We start from the raw sequence: 18,882 nt of genomic DNA, 5'->3' as shown, positions 1-18,882 counted from the left end.
CACTAATGTTCCTTCAAGGATTATGCCTTTGGTCACAGAGTCTCAAGGGCCATTATCATCCACACCTGCAGCACAATTGGACCTTCCAAAGAAACCTCGGAACCATTGCACCTTCCCAAAGCACCTATTATTCACCCTCCAACTTTTACCACCTAATCAGCTTTGAACTTATTGACCTGCATTCTCTCAATCTATTCTCTTTTATTTACTTTTTCTTAATTTCTTTTTGATAACTCAGCTCTTGGTGATCTTATTTTGCTTCGTGTGAAGTTCGGAGTTTATTTGATTATTATTGAAAATAATTACATACATACACACACATCTGATAAAATACAGTACAGAAAAAAAAAAGTAATTACATTATTGAAAATCTGAGCAGTTATTTATTTTCATTTAGGATATTTTGCTTTTCAAAATCAGCATCCTCTTTAACAATCCTACTGAGGGAGAAAAAAGTAGCTTTGTGTGCTACTTGGTTAGCTTTAACCAAGTTTGGAAGGTCGTTCCTCACTGAACTTGTCAGACTTGGCAATGAAAACAATCCCTTCTGATGAGGAATACACTAAGCTTCAAGTTAGTGAAATAGTCAATTCTTTGAAATAAATTGTCAAATGTATGTATCTGTATAATATGGAACACCATGTCTTAATAAGAAAAATCACCTTTCATTTCTGGTAAATTGCAAGAAATTTGACTAGCAAGTTGCATAAGCATTGTTCAATAAGGGGAACAAATTGTGAATTTATAATTATCATCAACTGTGAATAACAAATATCAAAAATTATTTAAATTTCCCTCTTATAATATTACATTTGTGAATTTTCTGTTAAATGACAAGAGGGAACAAGTTTAAACTTGTATAACTTGTTCTCTCAAAGCCAAATAGGAATGAACAAATACCGAATTGGAAAAATAATTTATAAATTTTCCAATTGAAAAATAATTTAAAACGCATAGCTTGACAAAAAGCTTGAGTACACAGTAACATCAACCCAAGAAGGGAAGCATCCTTTCAACTTTATCGTCTGTTTGTCAAGATACTGATCTAAGACTGCAAGATCAATGTTTAGAGCTTCTGAACTATTTGCCTGCATTCCAAAGGAAATACAATTAGCAAGCATGCATCAAGTCAATCTTTTAGTTAAGATTGGTAGGGAACCTGGAATTTTTCATTTAGGCCAGGTATTAATGTTACAGTGATACGGTATGTGTTATTGAAATAAGGTTAGATGCAAAATATTCTACTTCTAGAATTTTTCATGTTGGCCAGGTATTAATGTTAATTTGATACAGTCTACTATTTGAAATAAGGCTAGATGCAAAATGTTCAACTAATATGATCAAGATCTAATTAATGAGCCAGAAATTTACCTCAAGCCAAAACTTCCAATTTTCAGAGCTACTACCACTAAATCGCAATATGTATGAGGGAGGCCCACTATTTACTTGTTCAGGAACTGTAAACAGAAGCCAAAATTATGCCCTTGGGCCTTTTAATCCAAACACAGAATCTCATCTAAATATATGAGGACCACTTTAAACAAGTTATCTGTTATTACATCTCACCTGGGAGTTGGTTCTCAGAAAAAGACCAACTAGACAAAGGGCCTGTGATATTAAGAACTGCAACCCAAACCTCTTGGAGAGAACTGTGATTCATATGGACATCAAACCAATCAGTTGCCTTTTTACCACAAAATCAAGGATCAAAATTTCAACAATTTTCATTGACACTTACTATACTGTACATATAATTTTTATTGGGAAAGCCACACTTAATTGTCCATGGAGCATCCTCACGAGTGTACTTTTAAAAAGATCCACAATCAAGAAAATCCATATGCATTTACATGCTTACACAAGATTTTTAAACAGTTGGAATGAATATGTTTGCTTACCCAAGACTGAGCACAGTGCTGAACAATTATATGAATTAAACTTGTGGAAAACAGATTGACATTTATTCACAAAAAGTAGAATTCAATGTCTGTGTCTGGCAAATAGAGAAAATACTATATTATGCTTACCCTAGGTCAAGCTCCAAATGAACCCTCCGAAACTGAGAGCTAGATAGTTTTAAATCCTCAGTCATGGATAGGTGTGGTAAAGAAGGATAGTGTACAAAAATATCTTTTCCTGCTGCAGGATAACTCAATCTGCTCGTGAATAATTCAGAAATTGGGTACAAAGCCTGAGAATAAACAAACAAGCACATCAGATAAAGACTATCAAAATTCAGAGTCAATGTAATCTACAGATAAGTTGTAAATGTTCTGGATTTTTTAACATGTTCAATTTGATTCCTTGTATTTGATATTCTAGTTGTACACTGTAAGGGATCGTGGACAAATTGGCATACATTTTTATGCTCATATGAACATGGGGGTTTCAACAAAGTTATCAGCTGTATGCATGACCAAATCATTGGTTTCTTTCATATTCTACCCTATTCTTTAAAAACTAAGTTGCCAGTTTGGACTTCGGTACGGATGCGGGTTTGAGATTTGGGTACGAAATTCGTGTAAATTTTTCTGGGCTTGGGTTTGGATTCGTTTTGGGTTCATCCATCCAAAAACATGTGTTTTCTAAAAATATGTATGTGTGTTTATATATGCAACAAAATATAAATCCATACTTGAATCTGCTAATAGCAAAGGAACATAGCAAAATACACCATCAAAGCTACACTTCAGCTCAATAGGAGATTAATTGCATCATTTAGCCATACAAACAACTTGATACACTTGCTTGGTCACATGCATGGAACATACTTCCATATCAGGGGACAGTTTGAGAATGAAAGGAATTGTTATCTACATTTTTATTTTGTATTGGTTAGAGCATTTCTAACCAGGCTATATCAGAAGTTGAGATACAAATTTGAAGTTCCGGATTCAAAGATATCATATCTTTTTTAAGGCATTCCTCTATAATCATCAATTTAGGTGTCACCTATTGTCAATTTGGACTTTCTTTATAGGCAAGTTTTCATTTTCATACACATGCAAAAATGACATATAAACATCTTTTTTGGTCTTTTTTTAGTGGTCACAATAGGGTTGGGAGGACAAAATAAACATTTTTAAAAAGTCTTAAAAAAATGTTCTGAGGCCGAATTCAGCCCAGGTATAAACAGAAAATTCTTCAAAATTTGCAGCAAATTTGTAGCTCTGCAAGAGAATTTGACAAGGACCAGACTTTGTACAGAATTGAACCAGACTTTGAGAGTTGTTGGAGAGAATCTGGTAACTTACTTTGAAAACAAGAAAGAGAATAGTGTGCAACTATATAGAACCAACTATATTTAATTTGAGAAAACAAAAGAGACAGTTGAATGATGCACTTAGTGTGGGTAGTGGCATGTTTAAAATCAGAAATATTCTTTTTCATCTTCTCAGACCTTAAGCTAAGTTGCCGGTTCGAATACCGGTACAGATGCAGGTTCGAAATTCATCTAAATTTTTTTGGCCTTGGGTTCAGATTCGTTTCGGGTTCATCGGTACAAAAACATACATTTTTAAAAAATATGTATGTGTGTGTTTGTATATGCAACAAAAAATAAATCCATACTTGAATCTGCTAATAGTAAAGGAACATAGCAAAATACACTATCAAACTTATGTTTCAGTTCAATAGGACATTAATTGCATCATTTAGCCATACAAACTTGATACACTTGCTCGGTCACATGCATGGAACATATTTCCATATCTAGGGGACAGTTTGAGAATGAAAGGAATTGTCAAAAGATAAGTGCACTTATCTGAATTTTTATTTTGCATTGGTTAGAGCATTTCTAACCAAGCTATATCAGAAGATGAGATACAAATTTCAAATCCTAGATTCAAAGATATCATATCTTTTTAAGAACATTCCTCTATAATCATCAATTTAGATATCACCTATTGTCAATTTGGATTTCCTTTATAAGCATGTTTTCATTTTCATACACAAATGCATAAATGACATAAACATATTTTTTGGTCTTTTTAGTGGTTACAATACATTGGAAGGACCAAAAAACACTTTTAAAAAGTCTAAAAAAAATGTTTCAAGACCAAATTCAGCCCAGGTCTAGACAGAAAATTCTTCAAAATTCACTGCAAATTCTGCCCAAGTTCCTCTGACAGAATTTGCAGCAAATTTGAGGGTTGCTGGAGAGAATCTGATAACTTAGACCTTAAGTATTACAGAAATAATTATATTGTTGCCACAGAGAAATACTCATCAGTGAATTGCACTAAAGATATATTCTATTATTTGCATAATTTTGAAGAATATGTGTAGTTAAAAGAGGAACACAAACACTACAAATTCCAGAACAATGAAAATAATATATGAAGTCTATAATGAGGACATTAAATATAAGTATTCCAAATTCAGTCAAGATGTATATTAAAAATATATGACCACTACCATATTCTCTGTTTTTAGCATTAGTATGTGGAGGCAACTTGCCTTATTTAATGTATTATGTTTACAGTCACATATCAAATTTATGGGAGAGAGAAATGTGCTGAATAATCCTAAATCCTTCAGCGGTTAGGCTAAAATGCCTATTGAATACTACAAAATGATTTCTAAACATTGTAGAGTCGGGAACAAAACAAGAAAAGACTTTTGTTGATGACAAATATTTTAATGTGCAGTTGTGCCTTTTCATTTTCAATCAAGTAAAAGCAGAAAAAGTGGTTCAGGATAAATGTTGAAAATGGTAGTTTTTAAATTTTTGATAAGCTTCTTGCTTCTGGAATATGTTTGGAGCCGAAAAAGGGAGCATTCCTATGGACAGAGCAGTTAGATGATTAAATTCGACAATTGAAAATTGATCTTTTCCCCCAGTTATGTTAGCTAATCAAGCTGAGAATTGGCCTCTCAGCCAATAACTTTTGTGGGTCCAGAGTCCCTTAAACCCAGGCATATTTCAAAAATTAATGTAGAATTTAGCAAATAAACTCGTATACGCAGTGTTTTGGCAACAATTATTACTGAATGAAATAAGTAGCATTCAAGAGTTAGGGTAAAACAACGGAAAATATTTGTCACCCTTAGACATTTAGTAGGCCAAAACCATGATATTAGAGACTCTAACTTAAAAGACCTCCAAATGATAGCAGGAAGTCTGTGTTCTCCTTAAGAGCATAGAATTTGTAAACATACATACAAGAAAGGCCTCAAATGCACTGAAAACATTTTTAAAAATGTGGCATAGGATATAGCAGGTTCTTATTTGCTATTTATAATTTAAATGAACACCATTGGACATTATTTCATTGATTTTTAAATATTTTTTTTAAAGAATGACTACAATCATGAAATTGTTCCTTTAACGTATCTTATAAGCTTTTAAATTCTTTTTTCAAGTCACATTGTCATCCAGACATGCTATTTGTTATGGCATGTCATTTATTCTATTCTTTATTTTTAAATTTACTTTACATTCTCACTCTCTCTATTGTCCCTCCCCACAAATTCTTCTACTAATTTCACCGTATCCCACAAACTATAATATTTGTTTCCGTTTTACAATTTTATTTATCAGATGTGGTGAGAATACATGAGAGTTTGTTGTGCAACCTAGGAGAAAATTTAAGTTGTTCAAGAACTAGGCCCACCAATTGTCTCTAATGAAATGTTTTCTTAACCTCACACTCAACACATATAGGAAAATAGAAGATGGGGCCCATCATAAGTGATGGAGCTTTCTAACTAATGGCACAACACTTGCTTGATAGATTACATATGAAGTCAGAAATTGCATGGACTTGTTGTGACCTTTTCAGAGATCACCCCATTGCACATGTGAACCCCCTGTTTTTTCTATAACCTGGTCTTATTGGCTTTTGTTGGTAGTTTTTGGTTGTGCACCTCTGGCTCCTAGAATGGAAACTGTGTTGTCAATTAATTAGATCAAATGTGAAGGAATTGAACTCTCAAAGATGTCAATGAAATTTTGAACATTTTGATGTACTTGCTATTTTTGGATATTTCTATTTTTATTAAGTTTCACCACACCCCGATATAGCCTTGTTTTGAGTTTGGAAGTACTTACTATTTTTACCAATGTATTGTGAGTTTTATTGTGTCGTGGTTTACCCTAATTTTGCATTTAAACAAACTTGCTATTTATAGTGAGTCTAATTTTGACAAGTCAGATAAGCACTGGCTGAGGAAGAGGATAAAGCCTAAAGGATATCCAGGTCTATACCCAGAAAGTTGAACAGGTCTGTTGGTAAAAAATTTACTTAGTCTGAAAAAGCATCTTTTGAAAAAGGGCAGCCAAAAAGAAGCCTCCAAAAAAGCTGTGGAAAAAACACTGATGGAAGTATGCTAACTACTAAAGTTTGGTTGAGTTTGGATTTTTTTAGGATTTCTTAAAATCTAGAATTTCTGTTATAACTCCTTGAGATCTAAAATCCCTCTCAAACATCCAGACTTAAATGTTATATCTTATATGCAAGGAAACTCTTTAAAAAATGACTAAGTCATGACAAAATCCACCACTGTCATGGATTTGTGCCTAGAGGATGAAATCTGCCAATGCATGGATTTGGACCCAAAAGACAAAATTCACCGCAGACATGGATTTGTGCTCAGAAGACAAAATCCACCACAGGCATGGGTTTGTGCCAAGAAGACAATCCACCGTAGGCATGGATTTGCACCCAAGAGACAAAATTCTCCACACTTAGTAATTTGCACCCAAAGGAAGAGATCCTCCACATTCAAAGACTGCCCCCCAACATATGAAATCCTCTGCACCTTGGAATAGTGTCCAAAATGGATTCCTCCTTAAATGCCAATTTGCACCCAAAAGCTTAATACAAGAGGTGCTAAGGAATTTCTCAAGACTTAAGAAATCAACTACAAGGACATAATTGGACCCAAAGTTGGAGATGGTTTGGACAATCAAGGTTGGTTAAGTATTGATCAAAGTTGAAGTGTGTAATATCCTGGTCTGATATTTTCCCCAATTTTACTCTCAAGTAATTTTTAGAAAAACAATAGCTATATTTTGCAAATAAACCAACAATTAACTAGTCAATGCTCATTAAAAGAACTCAAAATACATTATTGCATTATAAATCAACAATACAATAACCAAATATCAAAATCCAATCTTAACTACAGTTATACAGTCAGATTGGAAAGAAACAGTATAATGCACCTATAGTCTCAAATGTGAATTTTGATGTGAATCCACCACAAATGATGAATCGGGGCTACAGCCTATCCACCTAGAAAATCCTGAAGATTCCCATCCTCATGCTTCAACAAGAGAAAGCTAGTAGCTTCCCTCTTTTAACACTCAACAGTAACTCTTCAGCTGCCTTCTGTCTATTCGTCTTATTCCCCCATTTTCTCACTTTGGCCCACTTTATAATATTAAATTGACCCCTTTTTAATTATTTATATTATGTTCTCATAAGTCAACTTAATATTACATGAACATGTCCTTAATTTCTTAATGTCCCAAAAAGGGGACATTACAGTCATCCCTCCTCAAAATTGCTTTCCCTCAAGCAATCATGAGTCTATAAACAATACCAGGATCCCATATCTATCTGCTAGCATCTAGGTGGCCTACACTAGTAACTATGAAGTTAGAACCTGCCATGTTGTGATCCCAAAAATGAGAATGCAACTTGTCTATCACTATGATCCTTGGATCTCATGTTAATATATGAATCTTTGTTGTGACTGTAAGTTGTGAAACTCTAATCATAAATCTCCAACTCTGTAACATTACCTCATGATCCACTAATAGTAAAACATACATCCTATTAACACTTGGAGCCCAAACCAACTTCTTAGCTCTTTCCTAGGAATAGAAATAGGTGTCTATCAACCTATCATCATAATGAATAGACCAACTAAACAAATAGATCACCCCTCCAAAGCCAAAAACATCTCCAATATGTAGGAAGTCCAACTCATAAGACCCCCACACGGTGCTACTATAATATGAAACAGGAATAGAAACCATCTCATGAGATATGTGCCTCAAGAGGAAATCAAACTGCAGCTCACTCTCTTCCAAAAGTGAGCCAAATCTGAAAATATAACAGCAGACCGAGCGTAGAAACCACTGATAGTTGGAGTACGCATAAAGATAAAATCACCAGCTAACAAATAAATAGCAACCATCTCACGAAGACTTGGTGATGTCTCTCGATAATCGATAGGAACTATTAGTATGCATTAAGGACAATTCGGAATTTTCAGCATCTCTATGAGTATCATCATTCAAATCAACACCTCCATCAATGAAATGATCACCATCAAGTGAAGTCTCTGAATCATTTTCACTTGCTTCATCTCTATCCACAGGGCATTGTGTATATATATAACTGCTGTCATAAAAATCAGAGTTCTCATTGTTCATTTATTGCTGGTCCATAAGGTCTTCCTCAACATATTGAGCCTTGTATAGATAGGGTGAAGTGGGAATATTAACTTCACCTTCATCCCCACCAAAGGTACTGATCCCTTCTACAATGTGTATGAGATCTGTGGTTCTATGATCACGTCCATCATCTATGCGAGTGGCTGTTGTAGAATTTTGATTTTCAGCCTGATGTAATGAGTATTGTGTCAAAACTCATCTATCCTTCTCTTTATCTTCAGCATTTTTTATTGTCATATGCTAGCATTTGAGCAACTTCAAGTTGTCTGATTTCATTCCTTCCAATGCCGTCTTAAGATTGCGAAGGCTTGCACTATTGGTTCCATTCGTTATTCTCTTATCCTTTTCAATACTTTTAACTTCCCATAAGATTTCTTCAATGTTTTTATGGGTGTTATCAAAGTGCACTAAGGATGCAATGATCATATTATTTGATACTTTCAGCTTATCCTCCAAATTATACATTCTAAAATCATCATCTATAAATGAGATTTATGATTGGTCCTTCAAATCAGCCCCTATATTAACATCATTTTCAGCTGTGCCATTTTTATGATTTCCCTCTATCTCTAAATGTATTGCGTCCTCAACTATGAGATCATTATTTTCACGTAGTGCATCCTCATGGAGAGATTCACTTTCAGCCTTATGATCAGCGTAATGCTTGTCAATAATAACTTTCAAATCATAAAATAAGATGCTAGCACAAATATTACCATCATCCATAGCAGGTTCCCTCTCATGGTCCTCATTATGTTGAAGATGGACTAACGAATCCTCAACTTCCTCAATGCTGATCTGCACTTCTTGAGCTTACTCTTCCTTGTTGTTACCCTCACCCTCATAGTGTGAGCAAGTGACCAAAGATGTCTGAAAGTAAAACAGATCCACTCTTTCCTCATTTGGTTCTTGCTTATTTTCTAAGATTCTACAACCTGTAATTCCCTTGCCCTTAGTTCTTCTTTAGCCCACTGTTGTTTGTACTTCACAATTTTTGGCTCACATTGTTTAAGCACCTTGTTGTATTCTTTCCTTGAAATTGCTAACAACATAAGCAGGAGTGCCTGGAAATGAGCAACGCTCTCATTAATTGTCATAGCCATAATGTTTTCTATGGCTGCAATGACATCTACATCATGTTCTTCTCTGATTGTGCCTAATAGATTGTGAAACATGGTATATATTACATCATACAATCCCAAATAAAGTAGTAGGTTGCACAACCTGATATCTGCAAATGATTTCATTTTAGTATAGCAGCCCTTCTAGAGAAATGACGACTACTGCTCTCCCCAAGGTCATGATGTCTTCTTCACAAGGTTCTTGTGGTGCTAAAATTCATATGACCTCCATTGGACAAGAAGCAACCAACAATCTAAACTCACCATCTGAATGTTTCAGCCACCTTTGTTGATTCAATGCTATTATTATAGGAACAAGAAAAATCTGCAACAGGTCATGGGGTGATTGCTCTACCATGGTTAAGCATCCTTCCAATCCAACCAATGCGCTGAGAACCATTTCCCTGTTTATAAATTTTGATCGAAGTTTGCTACCTGTTTTATAAAGTACTTTAGCCAATTCAGATATGTCATTTGATGCCATTTAGAACTGAGAATTTGAACTGCCCAACAGGCTGTAATATGCTTCACAATTTCCACAAATCTGTTATAAGTGCCACAAAGGTTGAAACTTAATGATTTCAAATTGACCACTGTTAATTGACGATCTCAGTCCCAAATGAACTAAATGTTCCACCTTAGTGTGTGTTTGTTGTTCATTGTAAGTTTAGAGTTCCTGTCCTACAACCTTGTTGTGAAGAAAGGTTCAGGCTGGAAGCAGATTTGTTATTTCAATTTGCAATTCACTCTGATGTTATGCTAATTCCTTCTATTCATTCCCCAGTCTCAAATCTGCTTCAGATCCAACAGTCTTCAAGAATGGCTCACGGAAAATCTGAGTGTGTATTCACAGATATAAATTTGCACCCAGCTACAATAGTCTTCAATCTTTGTAACCTTGTAAATGAATATTAGTGATGCTGCTGGTGTCTTGATAACTTTCCAGAGCCTGAATACGGCATTATAAAAATTTCAAGCCAAGAGTAGATGCTGGAGACTATACACAGCTGCATCTGACCTGATGTCCATCCAAATTGAAATTACAGTTATGTTTTATAATCACCAGTTGCAACTTACAAGAACAACAGAGATTTTGTCCTCTCTTTTTGTTACATTGTAGTGTGCTACACGGTTTGCTTTACAAATTTTGGATGTAAGAACTCTTCAGAACAATCGATCACTATGACCAAATTTGAAGGAAGTTCCCATGAACATAATAAAAATCCAGTAATCTCCACTTCAATACAATATTCTGCCTGCTGTTTCAAAATATGGCATTTGCCAAGTCCATCTTGAGGCAAGATGAAAACATTTTTTCTCAAGCTTTAATGCACACAGGGATATTACTCGTGACAAGATCCAGCCAATGAAATGCCATGGTCAAAGTTCATTGTTCTATAGTTTGCCAAAAATCGATTGAAACTGTGCATCATACCATAACTCGTCGTGCTACCCATTGCGACTGAAAATGGAAGTGACGTTACTGATTCTAAATAGACAAGTGCCCCATTCCTGTGGCTTACACCATGAATGGAGTTGATGACTATTACAAATAGGGCCCACAACAATATTAAAATCTCTAAACATATGCCACTATGCAAAATGAGTTCAAAATTTCTTATGCGTGTAGTTCAACTATTTCCCACATGGAAACAATTCTCTTTGCAACTCTCGATAAAATCTGTTGTGATATTCTCCTTACAAACAAATCGATTTGTCATCTGCCCAACATTGCAATAAAGCCCAGTTAATACAAAATTTTGAGAACACCCGATGCTTCACGGCAAAAGTGGCGGCATCAAAATGTGTCATGCAACAATTTTTTGAAACGACAAATGTATATGCAGAAAACTAACGTGTTAAGTAGAACAACACATGTACCTGTCGGCGCTACTGTCTTTGGCAGTTTATTAACTATTCACACATCAGATAAAAAAGCAATTACAAATCACTCGCAAATTCAAGAGGTAGGAAGTTTTATCAAATTTCATAAACCATTTGTAATGATAGTGTCTCATCCATTGCAAATATTTGGCCGATACCCTCTATCACTGAGTGTAACTCCATAATGCCTCTATGGCATAATCTTGAAACTTCAATTAATGTCCAAACTGATATGGTCACATTACCTCCAACTCCTCTGAGTGCACACGTTATGGGATTCTGCCGTTACTCTCCAAAGATTCCTCACTTTGCGATGCTAAATAGCACTTGGACTGAGTAGATGATACAACCCAGAAAAGCTACGCATAGCATTATGAGCCTTTTAGGAAAATAACCAAGTCCCGAATTGAAGTTGGCACTCGAACATACGATCGGCATACTGGATTCAACACTAATGTGCAAACATTACTTTTCCCATTAACGTGTATGATGTAATCCAGAGTTAAGAGTTAAACTTTTGTGTCCTCCAATCTTGGTCCCAATGTTCCCTTGACGTTAAAATAGGAAATGTTGGACAAGCTATTGTCAAAAATAATTGTGTAATTGAAGGGCCTTGTTCTATTACACAACACCAAACAACTATTTAGACAATCTCGCTCCTTTGGCATTACACACAAAACTGTCGATTGCTTCCCATTTTTCTCAATATCCATTCTGTGTGGTTCTCGATATATATATATATATATAGTGTAACCATTTCAAATCCAAGGAACTTGAACTCTTTGATCTTTCTTAAAGAAAACCCAGTCACCATATAGAAGAGAACAAATGTTCAAGCGCTACAATTCCATCAGGACTTCACTCAGGTAATATTTGTTTGTCCCTCTACCTTGAACAATACAGTCAACTGATTCATGCAGAGCAACAGCTCCCTAAACTCGGCTCATAAATTAGCTCGTGTGATAATAAAGCTTTGCTTTGATAATCAAAGCTTTTATTAGTTCCTCTAGGCAGGATACTATTGCATTCATTGAATGCAATTTTTCAAATAGATTAACCAATCAAATCAAAGAATTTAAAGTTTATATGATATGATATGATGATATGATAGATTTTAATGACGTCCATGAGGCTAAAGCAGCCTATGGGACCCACACAATCACCTCTCAAGTCAAGAGCAGAACGAATCTAGCTGCAAAGTTTTGGTTAACTTGTCTCTCCTTCTCTGAAGTTTGATAATCAAAGCCATTGTTCTCTTCACTTGATCTTCCTCGAATAAGTAGTTGAAGTCCTTGTTCTGCAATATCTCTGCATAACCAAATCTGATGTCATTGCATGCTAGGCAATCCTTGACAAAGCGTTGCTACATCTCTACTGCTCCCATATTACATAATAAACACATTCTATCTACCCACTCTTCCTTTAGAACTTGCCATCTACTAGCTTCACATCGTAGCCAGTGTGAACTAGTTCTGATTTGCCCACTCTTCCTTTGGGACTTGCCATCTACCAGTTTCACATTGCAGCCAGTGTGAACTAGTTCTGATTTGTGCCATCAACAGTTTGGCTTTCCAATTAATAGGTGCTCTTATACAGACCTTTTCATCATGACTAGAGGTAGGGTTAAATTCTTTAATGTAATAAGATTTTTTCTGCCCTATGCGCCTTGTCCATAAAATATTGAGGAATTTTTCCATCACAAACTTCTTTATTTCTTTAATGTTATCCGGGTAAGTATGGATGTTGATATCCCATTTTCGCATCCATTTGTCATTTTGCTTCATCCATGTGCTTTTTTGCTTGATAATTTTTTCCTCTACGACTAGCTTGGGCCAGCGATGTGTTTCTAGACCTTGGGTTTTCTTTAAATAACTTAGCATCTGAACCAATGCGACGGCTTCTAATGGAAAGGAACCCACCTCCACAAATAAAATATCATACGGCACTGTGGTCTTGACTTTAAGATTGCATGTGATGAAGTGTTTTTGAATTCTTTCTACCTGTTGCCATTTTTGTTCGGACATACTACCACCCCACCCCTCACATCCGTATATAATAACTGGAGTGACCAGCAAACCAAAAAGAGTTTTCATGGTCGTCTAATCCCATAATTCTGCATTCCTGCACCTGTCTTGTAAAGAGTATAACGCCTTCCAGCCCCCTTGGATCCTTTTTGATTTGCATGTATCCCAATTGAGTATGTTATTAAAATCTATGCCCAAATATTTGTACTCCACAATCTCAAGAGTACCCTCAAACAGGAACTCGTCCTATATACCCCTATTCTTCTTCAACAAGAAGATCATAACTTTGGTTTTGCTAGTGTTCACTTGCATTCCCACTTCATGACAAAAACTTTCTAGTGCTTTCAAGTGTTCTTTCAAACCTTTAGCCATTCTAGCAAGTATTATGAGATCATTTGCATATAAGAGCAATCTTATCACAAAGTTGGCCAGTTGTACCCCCTCAACATTGGTCTTGTTTATCCGTTCTTCTAACTTGTCAATATAGAGCCCGAATAATGTTGGAGATAGCAAACACCCTTGCTTAACCCCGATGTTGCTGCCAAAATCCTCTGATAGCCCTTCCATTGTTTTGATTTTAGCTTTGACCTGCTCATACAATTTGTGAACAATAGACCTAAGTTCTTTAAGAACTTCCCACTCTTTCATTCTGTCCCAAAGTTTGTTACGTGGCACTGTGTCAAATGCTTTTTTGAAGTCCACAAAACAGCAAAAAGCCTCGGCCCCCTGAGTGTCCCAAACTTTCTCTATCAAATATCTGAGAGTGATGTCGTGATCTATAGTGGAGTGTTTCAGTCTCAAGCATGCTTGCCCTTTTGCTCCTTTGCCTTTTGTTTCAGCCCATTTACTGATTTTTTGTTCTACCATGCTGCCAAATAACTTTCCGAAGAGTGGATTGATCATGATGGTTTGGTAATTAGAAGGGTTGTTTATATCTCTGCTTTTGTGGAGTGGGATCACCACACTTGTTGTCCAATTTATAGGGAAGCCTTCTCTATTGACATTGTTAACAATCTTAGTGATGTGTGGTGTCATGGTTTCAACACCCCATTTTAAGTATTCAGCTTGTAGCCCATCTATATCTTGTACTTTACCAACAACTAACCTCCTTATGCCTTGAATAATATCCGTCTAGCTGAATAACTCACCTGTAGTCTCGATTACCATGGTTCTATGTTCTCCTAAATCACACTCGTAGAGGATCATGGCATATTCCAGCCATTTTGTTCTTGTGATGTTGTTCACTATCTGTGCTTTTCTCTATTGGAGCTCATTCCAAAACTTTCCGGAGTTGTTTTTACCAAGATTAATCAATTCAATTCTTCTCATGTTCACATACTCTTCTTTCTTCTTTTTAATCAGCTGATCATATTACTTTCTACTTTCTTTGTTCATGTTCTTTTTCTAATTCCTTTTTGTCATTTTGCACTCCTCATCAAACCACGGATTGGCTAGAAAAGTGTTATTGACTTCTCTTGTGGCCTTAGATCTTTTACACTCCTCCAAGGCTTTAACAAGGCTATCCTTGTCCATGGAATGTTGTTTATCAGACTTGAGATGCCTTCCTTGAACCCTAGATAGCCGCAAAAGAGAGTCTTGAAATATATTATGGTTGTCTTGTGTCATTAAAACTTTGTCAGTCGGAATCATCTTCCCTTTCTATAAAGGTTTTGAGACAATATGTTGATCTTTAAAGTGGGTGGCTACCCTTATCAAGATGGGGTTATGGTCAGATTTTAGCTCCAAGGGGCAATCCTCTATCTCAAAGTTAATTATCTTTGCAACATAGTCTTGCGAGCATATGACATAATCTACAACACTTTGTCCATTGTGCCTTTTGCATGTGATTCCACCCAATTTAGGCCACTTTTCCATACCATTGCATATGACTATGTTATACAGGCAGCATAAGCCTAGTAATTCAGCCCCAAAGTGATTAACATTTCTCGTGCTATCTTACAATGATCTTTCCCATTTTTGTGTCTCTTCTTCTTCTAGCCAAACTAGGTCTCTACTTTCTTTGTAACTCTCCTTAAGATTGAGAATTTGGTTATTTGTTGTTCTAGCATTAAAAACAGCTATTATCATTATTTCCTCTAGAGAGCTAAAGGCTGCTATGTCTTTTTTGAGTGCAGCGAATGAGTCTTCTCGATTCAATCTATGTTTTTTATACATTTTTGAGCCTTTTGGGGCGAAGTAGCGAACAGCCACCATTGTAGAAATCTGATTCTCTGTTATTTTTATCCATATATACTGCTTGTTAACATCTTCTTTCTCCAAGTTTATAAATCTACTCCAAGTTTCTTTAATTAGAACAGTGATGCCCCCATGCCCCTTACCATTTTCTATCTTTTCATTCTACAGTGATCTCTTCTTATACCCCTCAAAATCTGGAACCCTACATCCATCATGTTCATGGGTTTCGGTAAGCATAATGATGTCATTATCTTTAACTATCGGCACTAACCCAGGTTCTCTTCTCCAAGGATAACCTCTACAGTTCCAACTGACTATAGTTATATGTTCCTAGGTAGGCCGGAGTTCCTATTTATTGTGTGTGATTTTGTCACTGATTTGGGCTCTACCATTTTGTAGCCACGCCCATTTGCCATTTCTCTTGTTGTTTTCACTTTTTCCCATTCCTTCCTTCTTTCTTCCTGCTTAGTTAAGGTGAGGTCATCATCAAGATATATGTGTGTGCCTCTAAGAAATTTTCTATTACTTAAGAGGTTTTTGTCCCCTGTATTCCTCATTGTCACTCTAACATGCCTATCCTTGCCTCCTCTTATCCATTTTCCAATTCTCTGTGCTTGTATGGTTGTTCCATGCCAGTCTAATTGGTCTTTAAAGAAGTCTTTAACTAGATCTATTGTGTTTTCCTGTTCTCCATAGTCTCGTAGCCCTTTGATGACGATATTTGATGCTTTCTCACTTCTTTCTTTTTCCTCTCTAATATGCCTCCAAACTTGTTTTTCTATGTTGTCAATAGAAGTGTTTGCTAGCCCCTTTACTATGTTAGCCCATGATCTAACTTCTTCGATTTGCTCTCTAAGTTGGCCATGGCATCTTGTATATTTTTCATTTGCGAGTTTTTGTCTCCTTCCTTAGTCCCCGCGATACTGGCTGCTGTCCTCTTTTCCCCTACTTCTTTCTTTAACAATATTATTTCATACTCTCCTTTTTCCATATTAAATTGCAATTTTTGAATTTGTTCTCTAAGTGACTTGACCTCCATTGCTAGTTTCCAATTATCTTCGGTGACTCTTTTCATTATGATACTTTCTATTTGGCTCCTCTCTTTAAATGCCCACACCCTCTCTTTCATAGCTACCAAGTTGTTCACAAAGATGTCCGAGTACCACATCATGGGTGTCCTCATGGGGCTGTAATTATTTGACAGCCCATCCTCCACTGTGTCCATTGCCTGAGAATTATCTGTCTTCCCTTTACCTCTGATATCATTAAACCGCTTAATTGTTTCAGAGATTTCAGTTGGCCTCAAACTCTATTCCCCCATCTTTGTATTGTCTGGGACGTCTAGTATCGGTTTCGGAAGTATAGCTGCAAGCTTCCCTCTTTTTGCATATTTAATCTTTCGTATCTTTCTCCATCTGATTATTCTTTTATATTGTTTGGCATTCACATAAATGTAGCTTTCTCCTGTAAGTGGTCCGCTAACTTGTGGAAAGCTCAAAATGGTTGTGGGTAGATTGCCATTTGTTCCTCCAAGATTGAACGGACTCATGTGTCCGGCTGGGGGTCCTGGAAGAATGAGTAAGCTCCCTTGATTCCACTTGATGATGTTGTTTTGTATTAAACTATCCTCGTGTGTCAGAACCGTACCTTTGTTACCAGAGATGTTGTGTTCAGCAGCCTCCCCTACACTTGCTTATTGTTCTACTATTACGAGTGCAATGACCATCTGATTCCCTACCACAATATTATTGTCAGATCTTGTGTTGTGCCTGGTGATCCCATCTAGTTCTGACTATGCCTCCCTTATCTTTGGATGATCAATTGATGAGACTTGTGCAAGTATCTTCTCATCATATTGAAACCCTACAAGTGTTTCTGTGATTCCCTTGTTTATCGCTCCATGGGAACCCTGTTGTTAGCATTGGTGTCTTATTATAGATTTTCTATAGTTTTTGCATTTTGTTTAGCTAGTGACACACATTTAGTGTTGAAGTTTTGTGCATGCTCAAGTATGATATGGAATCAACAAAGCAATTTTGGTGAAAGCAATGTGTAAGAAAGTGATTGCTGAGTGGGGCATTCGGACTTACTGCTTGATATCTCGATTCCAATAAAATAATGGGGTTTTGTTACACGCGATGTTCTGATGCTCTTGGTCGGCTTGCTTTTTCCTGATGCATTGTTGTTGTTTGTGGGAACGACCCGGTTTCCTGCTACTTTCCGACTTCTTGCTTCCAGCTTCCTGTGTTGCTTATTTTTGTCGACTTCCTGTGTTGCTTGGCCGGCTTGCTTCCTGTGCCCCTATGTCCGGCCTACCTGTGTTGGGCTTGCCGCTGCGTTTTGCTTGCCCTTGAGTGGAATTTGACTACGCCAATACTCTTGCAGCGGTCAACTGCATTGCACTGACCCTGCCTTCCATTGAGAGAACCTTTCGCTTTTGATTCTATCAAAGAGTTTCACACGAACATCATTCCCAACGCAAACAAGAATTGACCTTGATGGGCAGATGGCACAAGATTCGTATTCTCTCAAAATATGGATTATACAATGTGTATATCTATTTTTCATTTTTCTTTATTTTATAAATGACATTTTGTGTTCATTCTATTGGTTCATACTATTTTTGGTAGGGAGAAAAAACAATTTTCCTTAACAAAAATACACATTTTTCCAACAACAATAATGACATGCATTAATGATACCTTTATCTTTTTCACAATTGTGACAAATTAATTGAAGTTTACAAAAAGTAATTATTTTACCTCCACCTCACTACCTAAGACATAAATGCATGTCTAATCAATAATAACTAAATCATTTTTCTTACCAAAAATTGTAAATATATCAATCTAGATTTTTTTGAGTTTAAGTTTATTTAAAATCTTACTAAAAAACTAATTATCATATCATTTTAAAATACATTTACTTAGTTTTCTCTTCATAATAATTTAAAATTATTTTATTCTAATTTTAAAATTAATTTTTTATTCTAAATTATAATTAAATTAATTAATAACAAAAGTATATTTTTAAGAATATAATGATTTGATAAATTTTTACTAAAAATATTTATAAATTTTGCTACAGAAAAAATTATATTTAGTTTTTAATGTTTTATATTTCTATTTTAAATATATTTATTAGTTTTACATTGTCCCTTACTTTTGTCAATTGTAAAATGCTAACTTTTTTCATACCATGTTTAACTAGCTATTTTTGTTCAATCTTGTTTTAATTCTTTTTCGCAATT

At 35.7% G+C, this 18,882-nt stretch overlaps 1 protein-coding gene across 3 annotated transcripts in view; it reads right to left on the bottom strand.

The window, feature by feature from the left end:
- Positions 1-721: 721 nt before the first annotated feature.
- Positions 722-18,882, bottom strand: part of LOC149567512 (Zn-dependent exopeptidases superfamily protein) — a 153,434-nt gene continuing 135,273 nt past the window's right edge. For all 3 annotated transcript variants that reach the window (XM_089820730.1, XM_089820731.1, XM_089820732.1), the window contains 4 exons: positions 2,028-2,191; positions 1,567-1,649; positions 1,372-1,457; positions 722-1,088 (listed from right to left, as the gene is read on the bottom strand). In XM_089820730.1, coding sequence (XP_089676856.1) covers positions 945-1,088; positions 1,372-1,457; positions 1,567-1,649; positions 2,028-2,191 — 477 coding nt within the window. In that variant the 3' untranslated portion in view covers positions 722-944. The remainder of the gene's footprint in view (positions 1,089-1,371; positions 1,458-1,566; positions 1,650-2,027; positions 2,192-18,882) is intronic.

Source organism: Cupressus sempervirens, chromosome 3 (genome assembly GCF_028749045.1).
Source record: "Cupressus sempervirens isolate cs-2001-9-10 chromosome 3, ASM2874904v1, whole genome shotgun sequence".
Lineage (NCBI taxonomy): Eukaryota > Viridiplantae > Streptophyta > Pinopsida > Cupressales > Cupressaceae > Cupressus > Cupressus sempervirens.
This window is presented reverse-complemented; position numbering and strand designations above follow the sequence as displayed.